Source organism: Amblyomma americanum, chromosome 8 (genome assembly GCF_052857255.1).
Source record: "Amblyomma americanum isolate KBUSLIRL-KWMA chromosome 8, ASM5285725v1, whole genome shotgun sequence".
Lineage (NCBI taxonomy): Eukaryota > Metazoa > Arthropoda > Arachnida > Ixodida > Ixodidae > Amblyomma > Amblyomma americanum.
Genome location: NC_135504.1, coordinates 13762865 through 13779423, shown reverse-complemented (window position 1 = coordinate 13779423; position 16559 = coordinate 13762865). Strand labels below are relative to the sequence as shown.

At 48.9% G+C, this 16559-nt stretch overlaps 2 protein-coding genes across 2 annotated transcripts; both read left to right on the top strand.

Annotated features, from left to right (window-relative positions):
* Positions 1–3177: 3177 nt before the first annotated feature.
* Positions 3178–11686, top strand: LOC144102159 (uncharacterized). Its single transcript, XM_077635474.1, has 8 exons — positions 3178–3237; positions 3570–3691; positions 4255–4272; positions 5446–5493; positions 7881–7916; positions 9492–9662; positions 10313–10512; positions 11567–11686. The coding sequence occupies exons 1-8, from the start codon at positions 3233–3235 to the stop codon at positions 11684–11686; spliced, it is 720 nt and encodes a 239-aa protein (XP_077491600.1). The 5' UTR covers positions 3178–3232.
* A 798-nt stretch (positions 11687–12484) lies between these two features.
* LOC144100062 (uncharacterized) lies at positions 12485–16318 on the top strand. Its single transcript, XM_077633107.1, has 4 exons — positions 12485–12599; positions 13879–14025; positions 14742–14855; positions 16030–16318. Exons 1-4 carry the CDS (start codon positions 12522–12524, stop codon positions 16183–16185), a joined length of 495 nt encoding a protein of 164 aa, XP_077489233.1. The 5' UTR covers positions 12485–12521; the 3' UTR covers positions 16186–16318.
* The last annotated feature ends 241 nt before the right edge of the window (positions 16319–16559 follow it).

The following is a 16559-nucleotide window of genomic DNA, read 5'->3' as shown; positions in this document are numbered from 1 at the left end:
GATCCAGAAGGAATCGCACCCTGAAGACGTGCCCCTCCAGAGGTACGGTCACACTCTTGTGACATACAGCGACAGCATTTACCTCTGGACAGGCCAAGATGACAACGGGGCCTGCAGTATCGTCTACTGCTCTCCCAACACCCAAGACTTGGAGAGCATGCCGTGACAGCACCTGCACACCAAGGGCCAGCCCCCACAGCTGCGATGCTTCCACTGTGCGTCGGCCATAGGAGAACGGATGTACATATGGGGCGGCCGCAGTGACGCCTAGGGGCCGTCGCGGATCCTCAACGGGGTCTGCTGTAACCGCCTGGCCTACTTCGACACGGTCGTCTCCATCTCATAGTCTCCGCAGACCAACGGCTCGGTCCCCGTGGCCTGGTGAAGCCACTACTGCTTTGTTGACAACTGGCGACTGCACAAATCTGGTATCTGCAGTGGCCTCCTTCAGACCAATTTCGAAAGCATCCACAAAAAGTCCCCACACCTCTCATCAACGTCATCACCAACATATCCGCCTGACTACGCTCACTGCAGGGCAAAGCCCTCTCCCATGTCTCTCCAATTTACGCTGTCCTTTGCCAGCTGCACCAACCGTATGCCCGTACACTTCTTAATCTCATCCGCCCACCTAACTTTTTGCCGCCCCCTCTTACGCTTGCCTTCTTGGTTTCTCGCTGGAGCGTAATGAAGACGCGAGGCGGCGCCAGTGCAGCTGCGTCGTCGGTGACCGGCTTCCTGTCCTTGTCGGCACGAGGGCGACATCCCTCCAGTGGAACAATATGCAGATGAACGAACTTGTCTTCATGTAACATGTCCTTTGCCATACACGTGTATGACCTCGCACCTGCAATGAAGACTCTCTCCCTCCTTCCCGTCGTGCATTAATGTCGGAATATCAGCGTCCTGCCGCAAGGCATTTATGCGGTTCACAGTTGGTCTGTGTGCCTGAGACGATGTTTTTGCATTGTATATCTGATTTGTGTCCGCGTGTTCAGAGTTGTGTGTTCGAAGAACGTGGCGCATTTTACGCAGTCTAAACAACGTAGATTAGACAGTTTACATGGTACGCATCATGCATGTCTTCTGCGCTTTTATTTTCATTTGGTTGCGTGTTTACTTTCTACATTATAAGGAATAATTTGTTTTCTTGATAGGCAGGGGAGTGATCGACTGTACTACGTTACAGCACGTATTATAGCCCAATACTGTCCATGCGCAATCCCGTATTGTCTCTCTGTTTGTGTTAATATAAACATCTGAGAAGCAGTTGTTCGCCTTAAATCTACAATTGAGCGCGTAAGTTCCGGCTTTACGTTCATTTTTCTTCCATTATGACGGTAATTTGGTTTGGTAGGTATACATAATCATCGAGACTATAAAGCAATTCTTGACGACTGCAGCAAATACATGGGGGAACGCGCACTGATTATTAGACTGTTTTCGTGCAGAAAGTTTGAAATAGATACAAACCCAGACATTGGGAAAAATAACGCCAAGAGATTAAGGCGACAGATAAGACTTCATTTCCAGCCAGAAAGCAGTGCGAATAAAAAGAATAGACGATTAAGATTATGTCTAGACACGAGTATTTCAGCGAGAACCCGATTCCGTTGCTCGCTTTTCGATCCATCATGCACAAGTATCCCCTTTCTTTCACCTAGGTTCTTGCCTACATTCCCATATAAGCGGAATTGGTCATTCTCTGCTTTAAATTAACAGATCACTGGAAGTCACTATACTACTGCTGACGCAGTAGTGCAGCGTTTAAGCGATGCGCGACTGCCCCTGCAAGTGGCTGTTTCAATCACAGCCACTGGTGGGGCTTTTGAGACCCATGTTGCTTCTTCTTCCTGACCTACCTCTCGCGACCAATCATTAATTTAACTTCCACCTGCCACGGTGGGAATTTGCCACAATCAGCAATTTTCGCTCACAGCACCACCGACGACGATACCGACGGCGCAATTTTTTTCTGCAAAACAAGAGCCTATCAGGTTAAAACAAATTCTCAGGTGACAAGCGCTCAATCGCCACAATGGTCAGCGCGCCTCCCCCCCCCCCCCTCCCGCCCCCCGAACTACAGCCACATCCCGGCAACCGCCGAAACCCCTGCACCCCTTAGTGAAGAAAAGAAGGGAAAGAAGACGCTCGCGCTAACCGTTCATGCTTGCCGCCCGACCCGAACCTGCCCAGTCTGCCAGCTTCGGTAAGCCGCTTCTTCTTGGTCCTTTCTGTTTAGTTCTTCACGGTTACCGCCCACGGCTACTCCGCGCCACGCGTGCCGTGCAGAAGCGTGGTGCCACAGCTGCTGTGGCTGTGTTTCAAGGCTGTCATTACGACCCGTGTATGATCGTTACACGCCACGGTTCAGCTGTCGAGAGGGATTGCCTAATTTCGTGAACAGGACGATACCGGACTGCAGACATCAGTCGAGCTCTAGCTTTCTTGTCCACTGCCTTCTCACACCTAGCAAAGCCGCGTTCAGATCGTTGCGGCGGAAGCCTCTGTTGTTAGGCCTAAAGACGTCCTCTTGCGTGAAAAAAAAAACGCAGAATGTGACCATGTGCATGTGACCACCGTGAGATGTTCATGCAGTAGGACTACTGCAGCGACACTCGGAGTTACAGGTTCTGCATCTTGTAGGTCTGCCGGTGAACGGAGTGCCGTAATATTTCACATAGCGACACATTGGCTGCGTGTACCAGGTGCTCTGCGTGGTCACCCGAGGCAGATGGAATCAAGGCCCCGGGCATATATATTTTTTATTTTTAACTAAAAGCGCCAACTGCACGAGGTGCGTCGGCCCTTTACTCTCCGATGTTTTCGCTCTATTTAGGAAGGATCATTTCGTCGTGTTTCCTAAAACATAATGCAAATCCGCTGCTCAAACGTGTTAGTCAGTTTACAGCACAGCTTTATTACAGAGCTGAAAATAATAACTCACCCTCGTAACGTTGCTTGCAAACTTCTGGACTGAGGCAACATAGCACTTATCGGGACGTCAGTTATTCTATAGACGTAGCGAAAATGTCAGGTATGCATACTTCGGTTTTTGTGTGCATGTCGGCCTCAAGAACGATATTTATAGGGCCTTTCAGCCTGTTCTAACGTAGAGTATTAAAATCTGAGCGATGTAAATACGAAAAGTACTCACAGTAACCTGTTCTCCCGGCAGCTTCGTCAAGAAGAAACTACTTGCTTACGTAGCTCCACACGGTGACTGGCAGAAATGAGGTAAGTGCTCGCCGTGATGTAACACGCACGCGCAGGCACAAATGCAAGGTTGCGAAGGAGTGCAAAGGGTAGCAAGGGGGAAGTGAAGCAGCTCAGAATAGTGTAAGCAGAAGGTAAGGCGATGTAAAAAAGCGGCATGTCCCGACCACGGGAAGATCAGGGACGTCTTCCCGACCATCAGCACTGTTTCGCAGGCGATATAGTTTGCGAAGGACCTCGAGGCACCCTTCGCAGGTCGTGCGATTGCACTCGGACTGCGCAAGCTTTAGGCTGAGAAGCCGGCGTATATCACGAAACTCCAGTGAAACCTGTGCTCGGCGTTCGAATCGCAGGGCCTACGCAGAGAAAGATCCCCAGCTTGCCGCCGAGTCCAACCCTCGGTGGATGACCGCCGCCTCGCTGGCCACCTTCCTGCTGCTGAGTATCGCCGTCACTGTGTTCTTCATGTATGCTGGTACGTACACGCCGTTGTACATCAACGCTTCATGGTATCAGTACCCCACATAGCGACTGTGTTAACAGCCTTGTAGGGTAGGGTGGTTGGTTGACGGCATAGGCAGGATTAGCTTCGCATCGACAATGTAGGCAACACCTCCACCTCTTTCTCGTAGTCAAAGGGCGATTGTGCCCTCTAACAATGTCAAAGAAGGCAAGCGCTAAACTATTTTCCCTCTACCCGATCGTCACATGATGTGCTACCAGTAAGGGATATGGTAGTTGTAAAACGCGGCTGTTTTGCTTTACTCGGCAATGACCAATGCCATCTGTTCCAATGCTGGCAGAGTGCCGGCCGTGGCATTTGCTAACTCCGCCTCCCTGAGCCGCGAGAAACTCTAGCAAACACAAAATTCTTTGCCACAATGACACAGCCTATAATCGCCATCTACAAGTTTCCAAGAATCCAGCGCTATAGCTAGCGGTCTTCCCCCACCCTGCCGCTGCCTTCTGTAGTGATTGTTCGTGCGTGTCTTGTAAATCAATTGCTTCTCTGTCCACTGTGTCTTTATTTGATTCCAGGTACGCCGATGTCAGCGCGTAAGTACTCCCATTTACAACGATTTTGTTCCTAATTGCGCGAATGCGGTCGCAGCTACTCTGCCTTGTTGCCTATGCATGAGCGGTAATCTGCCGAAAAAAAGGAAAGAGCAGCAGATTACAACGTTGAGTTATTCAGACAGAAGTGCCGGTGAAGGCGGGAGGTATTTCCTTTATTTACTTGGTTAATTGCGAGCGGCAGTCAAGAAAGGGGAAGGGATGATTCCTGTGTTAAAAGCACAAGTTGGCTACTATTCAGAACAAAAAAAAGAAGAAAAATGCATGAGTGAAATTACGTAACACATCCAGATAATTTATAATAGCAGCTAGGAACAAAACGGCAGGAATTCGCAGGTCTGCTTATTAGAGTGTCATAGGCTAAACATGAAGCAGAAAAAAAAATAATGCTGTGAACAGTGTCATACAAATCTAAGGCCTAGCCGGGTCATGCCCCCATACACAGACATAATGCGACCGCGGTGTTCATTCAGGCACATTATCCCTTCTCGTTATAACGTTGTCATTTGTTATAACATAACACTCCAAAGGGTTGCCAGTAACTCCTGTTGCCTCGACATTTGGTCAATATTTATGGGTCGCCGCCGCGGTGGCTTAGTGGCTATGGCATTCGGCTGTTGGCCCTAAAGACGCGGGTTCGATCCTGGCCGCGGCGGTAGAATTTCGTTGGTATCGAAATTCTAGAGGCCCGTGTACTGTGCGATGTCAGTGCATGCTGAAGAATCCCGGGTGGTCTAAATTTCCGGAGACCTTCACTACGGCGTCCCTCATAGTCTGAGTCACTTTCGGACGTTAAACCCCCATAATCCAAATCCACTTTTTATGGACTTTAGTCGCTTGTGACGACACAGCCGTCCTCCCCGTTGTCACATTTAAAGCAACTTGAACGCTGTTGAAGTACGTTTCGTCTCTGTTCAACTGCCCCTAGCAACCAACGGCTTGGCAACTTCTGAAGAGTTTTGCACTTTCTATTAGCCCGCTCACGTCGCCTTCGTATCCATGATTCCTTCGTTAAAAGTGTGCTTGTAAGAAATGAATCGCCTTAGTCCGGCGTTCACGTACTCTCCAAACACGCTCCGCCGGCAGTTCAAGACCTTTCAACTTAAAAACTCCGCGCTCTATTACATAAAATTTTTTTGTGCACTTCTTTTCCAGCCCCGCCGCTCCGTTTCGGGAATCCTGCCTCGCCGGATGCTGAATTCAGTAAGTTGTGCGTGGAATGGTTATCGTTTACTCGTGTGTACTTTTGGAAATGTAAGCTCGTGCAGAAAACATGACCTTTTCAGCCGAAGAAGATAACAGTTTCATAAAAGAAGACATCCCACCCTATTTTCTTACGCATTTTGATTATGTGAAGCTATTTGTGTGCGGCAGTTTCGTGCTTTGTTACTCCTTAATGAAAAGCACTACCACCGCCGGCCTCTCCATCTTACTTCAGCGAGGACGACGTCTTTACTTCTCAAATAACGGCGCCAATATCGCTCTGCTTCTTATCAGGCTTGAATGTGACACCTTAAGTTTGACCTCGCCTCAGGTGAACTGATCACCTCGAACTCCAGTGTTTGGAACGTTGGATTTAGGTGATAAACGTAATGCATATCACGTCAAGAATTTAGAGAATTTAGAGAACTTCGTCCACATCTATATCTGCTCCGTGTCCAACCGTGTCTATGATATACCATCTCTTAGCCGCCGCGGTGGCTGAGTGGTTATGGCGCTCGCGACTGCTGGCCCGAAAGACGCGGGTTCGGTGCCGGCCGTGGCGGTTGAATTTCAATGAAGGCGAAATTCTAGAGGCCCGTGTACTGTGCGATGTCAGTGCACGTTAAAGAACCCCAGGAGGTCGAAATTACCGGTGCCCTTCACCACGGCGTCTCTCATAGCCTGAGTCGCTTTGGGACGTTAAACCCGCATAAACCAAACCAAACCGATATACCATCTCTACGTGTATCGCCACGGCACATTTCAAGTGACACAGTCTGCCTCAGGACACCGCGCCTTAGCTATAGACAGGCACTTTATCAGACAGTGTTGGTGGAATATAGTGGCTGTGCTTCGTGAACTGTGAAATAAGTGCCATTTTGTAGCGAGAGCTACATTACGGTAGCATTACCAGCCTTCGGCGTGGCAGCGCCATGGCGGTGGCGGCGCTGCAACCCTGTGGCTGCGCTGCCACGCTGTCACGTGGTTGGTCACGTGATGCGGAGCAGCTGCTGGCGGCGTAGCGCCGTGGCTTATCACGTGGTTCGTCACGTGGTTGGCCACGTTACCAAGTTCCACAGGGCCATCTGTAGCTATCGCGTCACTCCAGGTTTAACCAGAGCTAAACAACCGCCAATTTTTTTTACATTTCAGCCCACAGAGAGATGGAAGAGGCTGAGTATACAGGTAATTCGCAATGACAACATGACAGTATAAATAATAAATATAATCGCATATTTACGCATTATAATTACCTGGGCACCTAGTCCTGGTCCATAATTAACGACGTGCTTGATTTTGTTTTCTGTGGTAAAACTCAACTAAGCTTCATGCAATCCTATTTACCGTAAACAACCAGAGTTCACTGCGGGACTGTCACATCTACCATCGATTTTTCGTCCCAGTACTTTATTGCACCCGCCGTCGGTCAGCCATTGCCACAATTTTTTTTTAAATTTCTCCCCCTCCTGCCTTCAACTATACTTTTAACATCCATTTTTATAATATTTGTTCTGTGCATGGTCACATCTCGATTTCATCTGCGGTACTAACGTACTAGCTAAGCATATCATAAATATAACGGAGGTGAACGCTGTATGATAACACTAGAAAGTATTAAATCGTTTATATTATGAATGCCGAAAAACATTGAGCCACTGCATGCACGGTGGAGAGAGTGGTATAGAATCACATCAGGAAGCCACAAGGAAAAGTCTTGTGCATATATGCTTTTGTTGACATCATTGCGTGAGCTTCAATATGAAGGCCTTGGAGTCTCTCACATTATGATGCATGATTTGAATGACTTGACTCCACATGTATCAAACGACCGGCCGCGTAAGTGAACATTAGCACTCTCAGTGGTCGAGTGCTTCTTCCTGTGCTTAATATAATGGCGAAATAATGTCGAAAAAAGCGGCTATGACCTAACATTCATTTTCAGCAAAAGCCTACAACATGCGTCAGAGGGCTAAATGAATTGCAATACATAGGACACCGCTTTTTAAATGGCTGAAATGCTCAAAATCAAACCGTGTACTGAGCGATGTCAGTGCACGTCAAAGAACATCAGGTGGTCGACATTTCCGGAGCCCTTCACTACTGCGTCCTATAGCCTGAGTCGCTTTGGGACGTTAGCCCAACCAAACCTGATATTTTCGCTCAGTAAGCACATAGTGAGTAACAATGAATTGGTAATGTTTGTGACGTACGAAGCTGAGGGGGTTTCGGATAACTGCACTGTTTCTAGTCCTATTCATTTACCTCAGGTTTGCTCTGGTCATTTGGTTCATTATTTCGTCCAGCAACCCGCCTCTTTTTCTTGCTGTTGTCGCAAAAGTCACCACTGTTTAATCATGAATTTTTCGTCTCTCCCTACACATGTGCAGACGCGCCAAGGCACCGAAGCAAGTGGGTGACCTATTGTAAGTATATTTATCTGAGTTTCCTGCACGGGCGCAGATACCGGCTAATTGTACCATTAACAAATTCGCCATGAGCTATGCCCTGTAAGGGATATTTAGTGATTTCTGGAGTAAGGACGGCATTTACCCTCTGGAGACGAAGTGTGATAAGCGAAAAGACTTAAGTGCGACGCGGGCCAGCCCTGTGCAAACTTCAAGGAGTAAGCATTTATCCAAAAGCACCGAAGTTTGGGCCGGTTGGTATTGATTCATCTTGAAAAAGCGTTTATCATTCGGTGGCAAAGACACTAACTGAGGGACGAAAGGCATCATTTTAGTCCCGAGTGCCTTGCTCTCCTCTGCTGTAAGTCATCAACTTTGATGGCAGGTTGGCTGCTTAATGAGTTATGGCCTTCAGTAACAGAAGTCCTCGAAGGTACACAACAGCTGAAAAGTAATCTGATAAGCTTGTTCATGAACAACGGCAGCACTGGTATCCATGCGGAGGCCTCTTCTGAGTCAAGAAAGCCTTAGTGGCATCGGAGCCATCACCAACTGAGTATTCGGAGATATAAATACGACAGCACAAACACGTGAGCAGTTCGGTTTGACATATCAAGGCTAAAAAGCGCACCAGCACCAGGACGAGGTGCTTACGGTTGCTTCGCCGTTATATGCATATACTCTTCGACACTTTTAGCAACACGTATGTGGGCGATTTGAACAGCGTGCTTGAAGAATATACAAAATTTCTCTTCATTCCTGTCAGGATATGGTTTCATACTGTCTGGCAGCGAAGTGGCACTCAGAAGTGGCAAACGGCCGCTCGTCATCGTGGCGCCGTGCACACGACGCTGCTCTGCGCAGTATAGGCGTGCTCTTCCGAAAGACGGAACCATAAACCCGCGATGGCAGCGATGATAAAATCTCGACGATACCGCGCCGAAAGGCAACGAATTAACGTTGCCACGATCTAAGATCCTTCGATTGTCTATAGTACTAAAGTAAACGTCACCCCAGTATCTGGAGGCTCCGCAGAAGCTCAAGGGTCACTGGTAGCTCTAGCACTGGTCTTCGCTCTGCGCTAATGCTGTCCTGTAGACGTGATCTAGGCACTACATACGTACACTACGATGCCCTAAGATTAGCGAAGGCTTCCCGCGCACTGTTTTACTGCAAGAAGCTGTTATAGACCTGTTTTGTAGTCTGTTGCTTAACCGCAACTGGCGTGATGTCACAGGCGAGTAGCAGCAGGTGGGGAACAGGGAAATAGACGTATGGCGGTGTTGTACTAGTGTGAGGTCATATCGAGTTTGGTACACTTTCAAAATAAATATACATATGCGGTATCAATTAGTGGTGCACATTATGCACTGCGGACAGGGGATCGTCTGCGCAGCCCTCCACTGCCGAGTGTAAACGTGCTCGTGACTCGGGCGCTGTAGTGTCAGCAGGCAACACTCTTTCTACCAATCGATGCAAGGCCTATCCTTTACCCTCGGCATTGATCCGAACAACTTCTTCTCGATGAATTAATCGTGCCAAGCAACAAGCTTAACCGCGGTAATCAATCTTTTCGTGCCCCTGCGATGGCAGACGACTCCCCGATCAAGGTGACGCCCAACGTGCTGCTGTGCGCCACCAACGGGCGCGGAGCCGACAGGCTGGGGGACGCCCTGGACACCTACTGCACTCACGTCATCTACACGGGGCCAATGGCCATTGAGCGCAGCGAGAACAGCGGGAAGCTATACGTCAGCATCCAAGGTAAAGGGCCTCGGCTATTGCACAATCAACAGTCCACGGGTACTCTGAATCACTGATAAGTACTTTGATAGGAATGCCAAACGCATACATTTTACTGAAATATATTCATTCTAGGGTCTATCTAAGAGTGTTCTTTCCTCGATTCAGCATTTTACCCGTCTAGTATTGAGATGCAGCCAGTGACGTCAGTGAAATTAGCCCGCTAGCAGCGTCTTTCCTACACCTGTTTTCAGAGGCTAGGCCGGTCAAGCGGGTAAAATTGTGTTTGCGCACATTACCCGGCCGGCCATTCAAAGAGGTGTTGTTTATTTAAGCATCCTTTTGAAAGTCAGCACACCTTTTTTCCGCTTTTTTCCTTGCGTCTGTGTTGCACGCTGCTTTCTAGTGCTTCTGTTACACCTATCCGCCTTTATTGCTATTCGTCGTTATCTCAAGTGCTTCTGCGGTCTCCGGAATAGAACACTGTGCGGGGGCCGTAGTAAAGTCTAACCATGGGCGTGCTATAAGCCGAACTCAGGCAGACGAACCTACCGAAGGGCGCGTTGATTACCTTGGTGGAATCTATGGGCTACTTGGGGTAGCCTTTGAGCGACTGCTTCTTTAAGTTAGAAATCAAATGACAAAGACTGACAGCTGCCCTGACCTCGCAGACAGCGAGGGCTACCGCGTGTTCAGCGGCCTGACCAAGAACCACGAGCGGTTCCTGTCGTTCCGGTGGAAGGCCGCCATCTGGAACGAGGGGGACGTCTTGCACGCGCTGGTCGTCTACCTGCGCTACTTCAAGCTGCGCGGTGTCGAGCTGGTCATGGGCAGCCACCTGGAGAGCACCAAGTTCATCCGCTTCTGCCAGGTGCGCAGGAAACTGGCACCGCAATATGCGGCTGGAAAAAGCAGCTCAATTTCGAGTGCAGTGAGGGTCGTGGTTGAAGCGGCTCTAAACAAACCACCTGTCATATCTGCCGATTTTGTTGTGTAAAATATTTTCTCACGGCGTAATGTTCTGGAACCTACAGCTGCTTTCCCAGAGTTGCGCGTAGAATACCCACAATGTTGGGCTCTTGATTAGGCAGAATACCGGACATCTGATCTAAAAAATTTCCTTCCCAGCCTCCGCACGTGCTTATACTCCGCCAATTGGAGGTCTATTTTCATGAGCCCGCGAAAGGCAGGTTTATGCTACAAACTATGGCGGGGGTTAAAATAACTGCTCGAAACGTTTTGAACGCATTCTAGCGCGTGTAAAATCAATCGGTACAGTTTAAACTCTCGACTGAATTCGTGTATGCTCATATCCTGGCCGACATTTGGTAAGCCAAACGTTGTAGTACCATGCCTGCAACCAAAGGGGAGAAAGCAATTGGACACAAGAGCACGCAAGGGTATGTAGCGTTCTCTGACATTCAGGGACCAGATTTCTGAAAGGAAAAGTAATCGCAAGTAGTCTTGAATTTATACCTATACATACGGCTGGAGGCCTGTACAGATCTGAACTACAATGTCGCTGACGACCGCAGCTTTAGCGAACATCGAGAGAGACAATGATTATTGTTTTCTTGTGCCGGAGTTTTTGTGTAATCAAACAGGAGGGCCCCTCTGGTCAAGTAGGGACCATCTTGTACGCTTAAGGGCTCTGGTGATGTTTCGACGCGCATAGAGGAGCAGTGAAATGCAGAGCCGGGAGGAGGTGCCTACACGACTCCATTAAGGGAAGATCTTTTTGGCGCCTGTTATGATATGCTGCGCTGGTGATCTACTTACTCCATACCTACAGTTTTCATTGGCGCTGGTAACGTGGCCGTTTCGAGTGCTTCTTCAGGAGCCTGCAAATTATAGCACGATTCGGACTTGCACTGTTCTCTTCTCAGGTAGTGTTTTTCTTTCAACTTACGTGAAGTTTGTCGCAGGGCTTTGTACACCGTATGAAGAACAACGCCAGCCTCATCATACGAGTAGAGAGAACGGTAGACCTCACCAGGGGCCTCTTCGAGCGGCTGGCCAGGCAAGTGGCCCATTTTGCCGCATAGTCGTTCTGGAACCTTAAATCTCTGCGCCCACTTCATTCTCGTCCAGTACACTCTCTGCCACTACCGCATTGTTGAGTCCTGCAGATGCCTGTGCCTTTTCTAACGAAACAATGTCTTTGCTGTCAAGCACTAGGTAAACAAGAGAGAAATCTGGTTAGTTTGTACTGCAGACGGCGCGCAGCACGAATGAAGTGTCGGAACTGTGACTTTGACCAACTTGTGGATACGCCTGCTGCATAATACCCTAGTGACGTCATATAACGCGACTGTCCTCTCTCTAAGCCCAGAACCTGTTTCCAGGAGAGAGTCCGACCCTGACGAACATTGCTGCAAAACACTGATGCTTTCCTCGTACTTTCGTTGTGACTTTTATAAAAAGAGAAATAGTCGCTTGCATTTCTTTTATCAGACTGCCCCACCGTGAATTCGCTTAAGAAACTGCATTATCTAATTACTGACTTATTTCACGTTAGCCTGAATCACGTTGTTGAAGCGCCTTCTGATGTCTGACTGCTGCCATACATGACATTTGCACGTTCCCAAGCAGAAGACTGCACACACGTGTTACCTGAACGCAAACGCAATTATGAACACCTTGGAATGCACGTCGTATACAGTTTCATTGAAGGTGTTGGCCATGCCGCTTCTGAGGTTGTTTTTGCGTTGCATTCAAGAGCAGGGCCCCACACGCTGATGTGGCCGCTGCATACTAAGCACGAAAGTGGCTCACATTGCGGCTTTCGGACCATTTTTTTTCTCCTCTACACAAGCAACAATGGTTGTCCGTGTGCGCAGGCTGCCCCAATTCCTGGTCCTGGAGACACAAGTGGTGCAGATGCAAGGGCTTCAGACGAGGCGCTTCCCGAACCCATACCAGCCCTTTGCCGGCTCCCACAACAGAGACGTATATATGGTGAGTAGCGTGCCCTATGCGGCAAGGCGTCCTTGGAGAACATGAATGAACATTTTTTGCATGGCAGGGCTGAACATAGACCAAATGTATAACCCTTGTTTATGTGCTGTTAACCTATTGTTTTCTTAATAAATACTGTGAGGCTCTTACGCTAAGTTGCAAGCGTGTGTTAGCCACAGGTGCCGGGTCGTTGTGAATTCGTGGAACGTAGGATAGTCGCCGTCGCTTTGACTTGGATAATTTCAACCACGGCTACCACGCCCGTGTGCTGTGAGATATCAGCGCATGTTAGAAAACCCTAAGGGGTCGAAATTAATCCGGAGTCCTTAGCTACTGTGTTCCTCATAGTCCATGTGTCGCTTTGCGACGTTAAGCACCGCATACCATCCATCTATCACGGTTACAATAGCTTAGGAAAGTATAGGCCGCTTTATAGGAACTCTCTCTGGATGTGCTCGAAAGTAAAATTGCACAACGCTGCCCAGCAGGAGGAGTCGAAGCTGTGTGGCTTTAATAGACTTTTTTGTAGAGCTAAAGCTAAAGGCCGGGCCATCGTTGAACCTTGATATTGACCTTGAATAAATGAATAAAATCAATATTGTCGCGACTCGGATTCGAACCCGCGGCGGCGCGAACAGTTGAGCTTCGCTGTCCACTGCACAAGAGCACTACGTTATCGCCGAAGCCGATCACACTGTGTTAAACTGCAGCACACTCTCCCTCTGTGCACTGCACATCATCGTCGTCCGCGAACAGATGAGATCAGCTTAATCTCTATCAGAGCATAACCTGAGTCCCTTATCATCGCCAAACGTGCCGACGACCCAGAAAAACCGTGAGCCGACCAGGCTGAACACAGTCTCGCATTCTACCCGGTTTGACTGCGTTAAAACCCTACCATTTCTTTGACGCTCTAGCACTGTCCTACCTTCCAATACGTCGTATAGGCTAGGTTGGCTAGCCTAGCGTACACTTCGGTACCGCAGGTACCAAAGCTGACTTTAGCCAGATATCTTAGCATCCATCACCAGGGGAAGAGACGGTAAACTTAGGATAATTAAACCGGTACACGTGTGGTTAATTCTCCTACGCAACTGCTTTGACAGTAACGTGTACAACTACTACAGCAGTCATGTGCTATCTGCTTAAATTCAGTAAAATATTTCTTCCCTCACTCATGTTCATCATCCATAAATTTTAGCAGCTCTTGAAGCCTGCACCAAGCCTGTTGCCCAAGTGTCCCAACACGTACTACGTCCTTATGCCGCCTCGCTCGCAGCGCCACCGTCTGTGGCAGGTTCACCCGTGGCGGCGCCACCTCCACGCCGACAACGTGTGCTTCACCTTCTCCATGGCCGTCATCAAGGCGCGCAAGGGCCCCGTGAGGAACGCCATGCTAGGCTACTCCTATACCGGCCTCAAGGAGGTATGAGGGTGGTTGCTTTCTTTCGTTATGCGATAGCATAAGAACTCCACAAACAACCAACGGCGGTGCCACACTTTGCCACCTGCCATTTGGCAGGTGACACGGCTGGTACACAGATGTACCGTCTGAAATGGATGGTAAATGGAAGAGGCAGCTGCAACATGACTCGGTTCGGAGGTGGCAAAACTGCGGAAGGAAAATCCCCTTTCCTATTCTAGAGGAGGGAGACCAAAGGGTGACTGCTACGCGAAGAACCCTGTCACCTGCGATGGTTGGAGCACGGAAGAGCCAGCTGTGACCTAGGTGGCAAGGTGGAAAGGGAAATTCCCTTATCCACTTGTATCGTACGCTTTCCTGCATGGCACCAGGCACCGAGGTTTTAATGGCAATTAGGTGTCCACGTATTTTTTCGTTTTTTTTATTGCGAACGTCTTAGCTAGAAAACTGGTTATGAGTGAGTACAAGACTTCTGGCCTTTATCACGAGCCAAGAGATGCATTCGGCGTCAGATTTACATCCTTCGCAGAAGGTATGATCAAGATTTGGGCGCCTCAGTTCCCATCGTGAGCTTCTCACTAGTTCATAATCACAAGTGAGACTACAGGGACGATGGTCAGAACTTAACCTCAAGCTACTGGCATCACCAGTTGGGAGATTTGGAAAATAGGCCTCCGTCATATGACTTAGGTTTTCGTTTCAACGAGAAACTCTCGCAGCCCTGCCAGCAGACGTCCATGGAGAGGGGCGTGGACTGGAAGGCCTTGTCACGGTTCCGGGAGAACCGGACCGTCTATTACGCGTACGACAACAAGCAGACCATCACCAACAAGGTATTCACGGGGAAAAAGCGCTCGGGAAGCTTTTAACGCGGTCGCATTAAAGGCCCAGTTGTCCATTTGTAGGCGGTGTGAGAGAAAGTCAAGGGCATGGCTCTGGCAGGTGGTCCCCAGAGAGCAGACTAGGAGGCAGGTATGCCACATAGGTCACGTGACATAGCGGTGTCATCACAATCTGCCCATCGGCTAGTGAGCGAACTGCCTACCGCGGCAGGTAGCAATTAAATTAATGATTGGTCGCTCGGGAAGAGCAGCCTGTGTCGCACAAGGCCCACCGCTGGGAGCACCTGCCATCACTGGACAGTGGCTCATCGCTTAATCGCTGCACCACTGTGCGAGGAGGTGTACGAGGACTCCCAGGGATCTGTGAATGTAGATAATGACCTTCTGTATAAATGGGAATTAACCCAGTATGTTATCGCGCCGTACCCTTAAGGTGGTGCTTAAGTGTCCCCTCCAACTTTACCGTTAGTAAATGTGCAGCTTGCTCTGTCTTTTTAATTATCTCAAGGCGTTATCTGCTGAGCTACCATACACTGCTTAGGCCAAGAAGTTTGACACGTGTGCGACTAAGAGCCAGTACCCCTGCTGCGAACGTTATAATCACAATTAGGTTCCGGTGTGCTGGTGGTAGTGGGAAAACAGGAGGAACAAACCAAATAATTTAATTATATCATACCTAGTTATTACAAGATGAGATTCTTTAGGTCAGGGTATTTAACGCATAGATGTGATGACGGATGATCTGCTAAGGCTACAGAATGGAGACCAAAGAAGGTATCACGTAGAAAGCACAGAGCGCAGGCCAGGCACAATTTGCGTGATCAAGCAGGCCTCGACTGGCGGAAGTCAGGGCTAAATGGAGATTCGGATATTCCTTATTTTCCTGCATTGAATGTAACCGAGAAGATGGTCATAATGTATAAGCCGGATTTTCAGGCTTTTCGCGAACGCTGCAGATAAACGGCAGCAGTCGCATTGCAACCAATGACTGCGCACAGGAGGAACGACGAGACATGCGCTCCATGTTCCCATCGTTCCTTCTGTGTGCTGTCATTTGTTACGCTTCATCTAGCGCAAGCTGTGTACCAGCTTGTCCAGCAACGCATTTCGATCTGTCTACACTTAAGAGTTAACTGATGACCCTCGGGTGTCCTCCCACCCGCAGCTATGGCGGCTGTCACACGAGTTTCCCCGCTACTGCGTGGCCGCCTATGACGTGGAGCGGGACGACTTCGAAGACTTCTGTCCCAAGAAGAGCGTGCCGCTGCTGCGCGTCGTCCGAAAGCTCGTCACGGCCATGCGCCAGACGAGAGCGGAGTGACGACTGCAGCGCCGCCACCTCCCGGTTCTCACGATGGCCGGGAAGAACTGTCGTGTGGTGGTTCGAATAGTCCGAGCAGCAATGAGGGCCTCGAAATGCCACAACTCAAATCTACCGCGAATAAAAGTTCTGTCGTCCGCTGTTGCCTGCATGCATTGTATTATGTAACTTGCAAAGATGTTCTGCATATATTGAAAATTGAAAATTGGTCCTTTGGGGAAAGGAAATGAAGCAGTATCTCACATCTCGGCAGACACCGATGGATATATTGCATGCATTGTATTCATAACATGCAACAAAGATGTCTGTATATATCTGCAGCAGGAATAGGTTATAGCTTCAAGTTATTTAGCGTTGCCGCTATACTGGATTTC

What these genes read in the sequence shown, in the direction of transcription:
- LOC144102159 (XM_077635474.1), top strand. An exon ending in CTCGCCGGATGCTGAATTCA is followed by an intron (nt 5,494 to 7,880) that starts GTAAGTTGTGCG and finishes ACACATGTGCAG; the next exon opens with ACGCGCCAAGGCACCGAAGC. An exon ending in AAGCAAGTGGGTGACCTATT is followed by an intron (nt 7,917 to 9,491) that starts GTAAGTATATTT and finishes CTGCGATGGCAG; the next exon opens with ACGACTCCCCGATCAAGGTG.
- LOC144100062 (XM_077633107.1), top strand. Translation starts at nt 12,522, where the DNA reads ATGCAAGGGCTTCAGACGAGGCGCTTCCCGAACCCATACCAGCCCTTT. An exon ending in ACAACAGAGACGTATATATG is followed by an intron (nt 12,600 to 13,878) that starts GTGAGTAGCGTG and finishes CCTCGCTCGCAG; the next exon opens with CGCCACCGTCTGTGGCAGGT. An exon ending in CCTATACCGGCCTCAAGGAG is followed by an intron (nt 14,026 to 14,741) that starts GTATGAGGGTGG and finishes AAACTCTCGCAG; the next exon opens with CCCTGCCAGCAGACGTCCAT.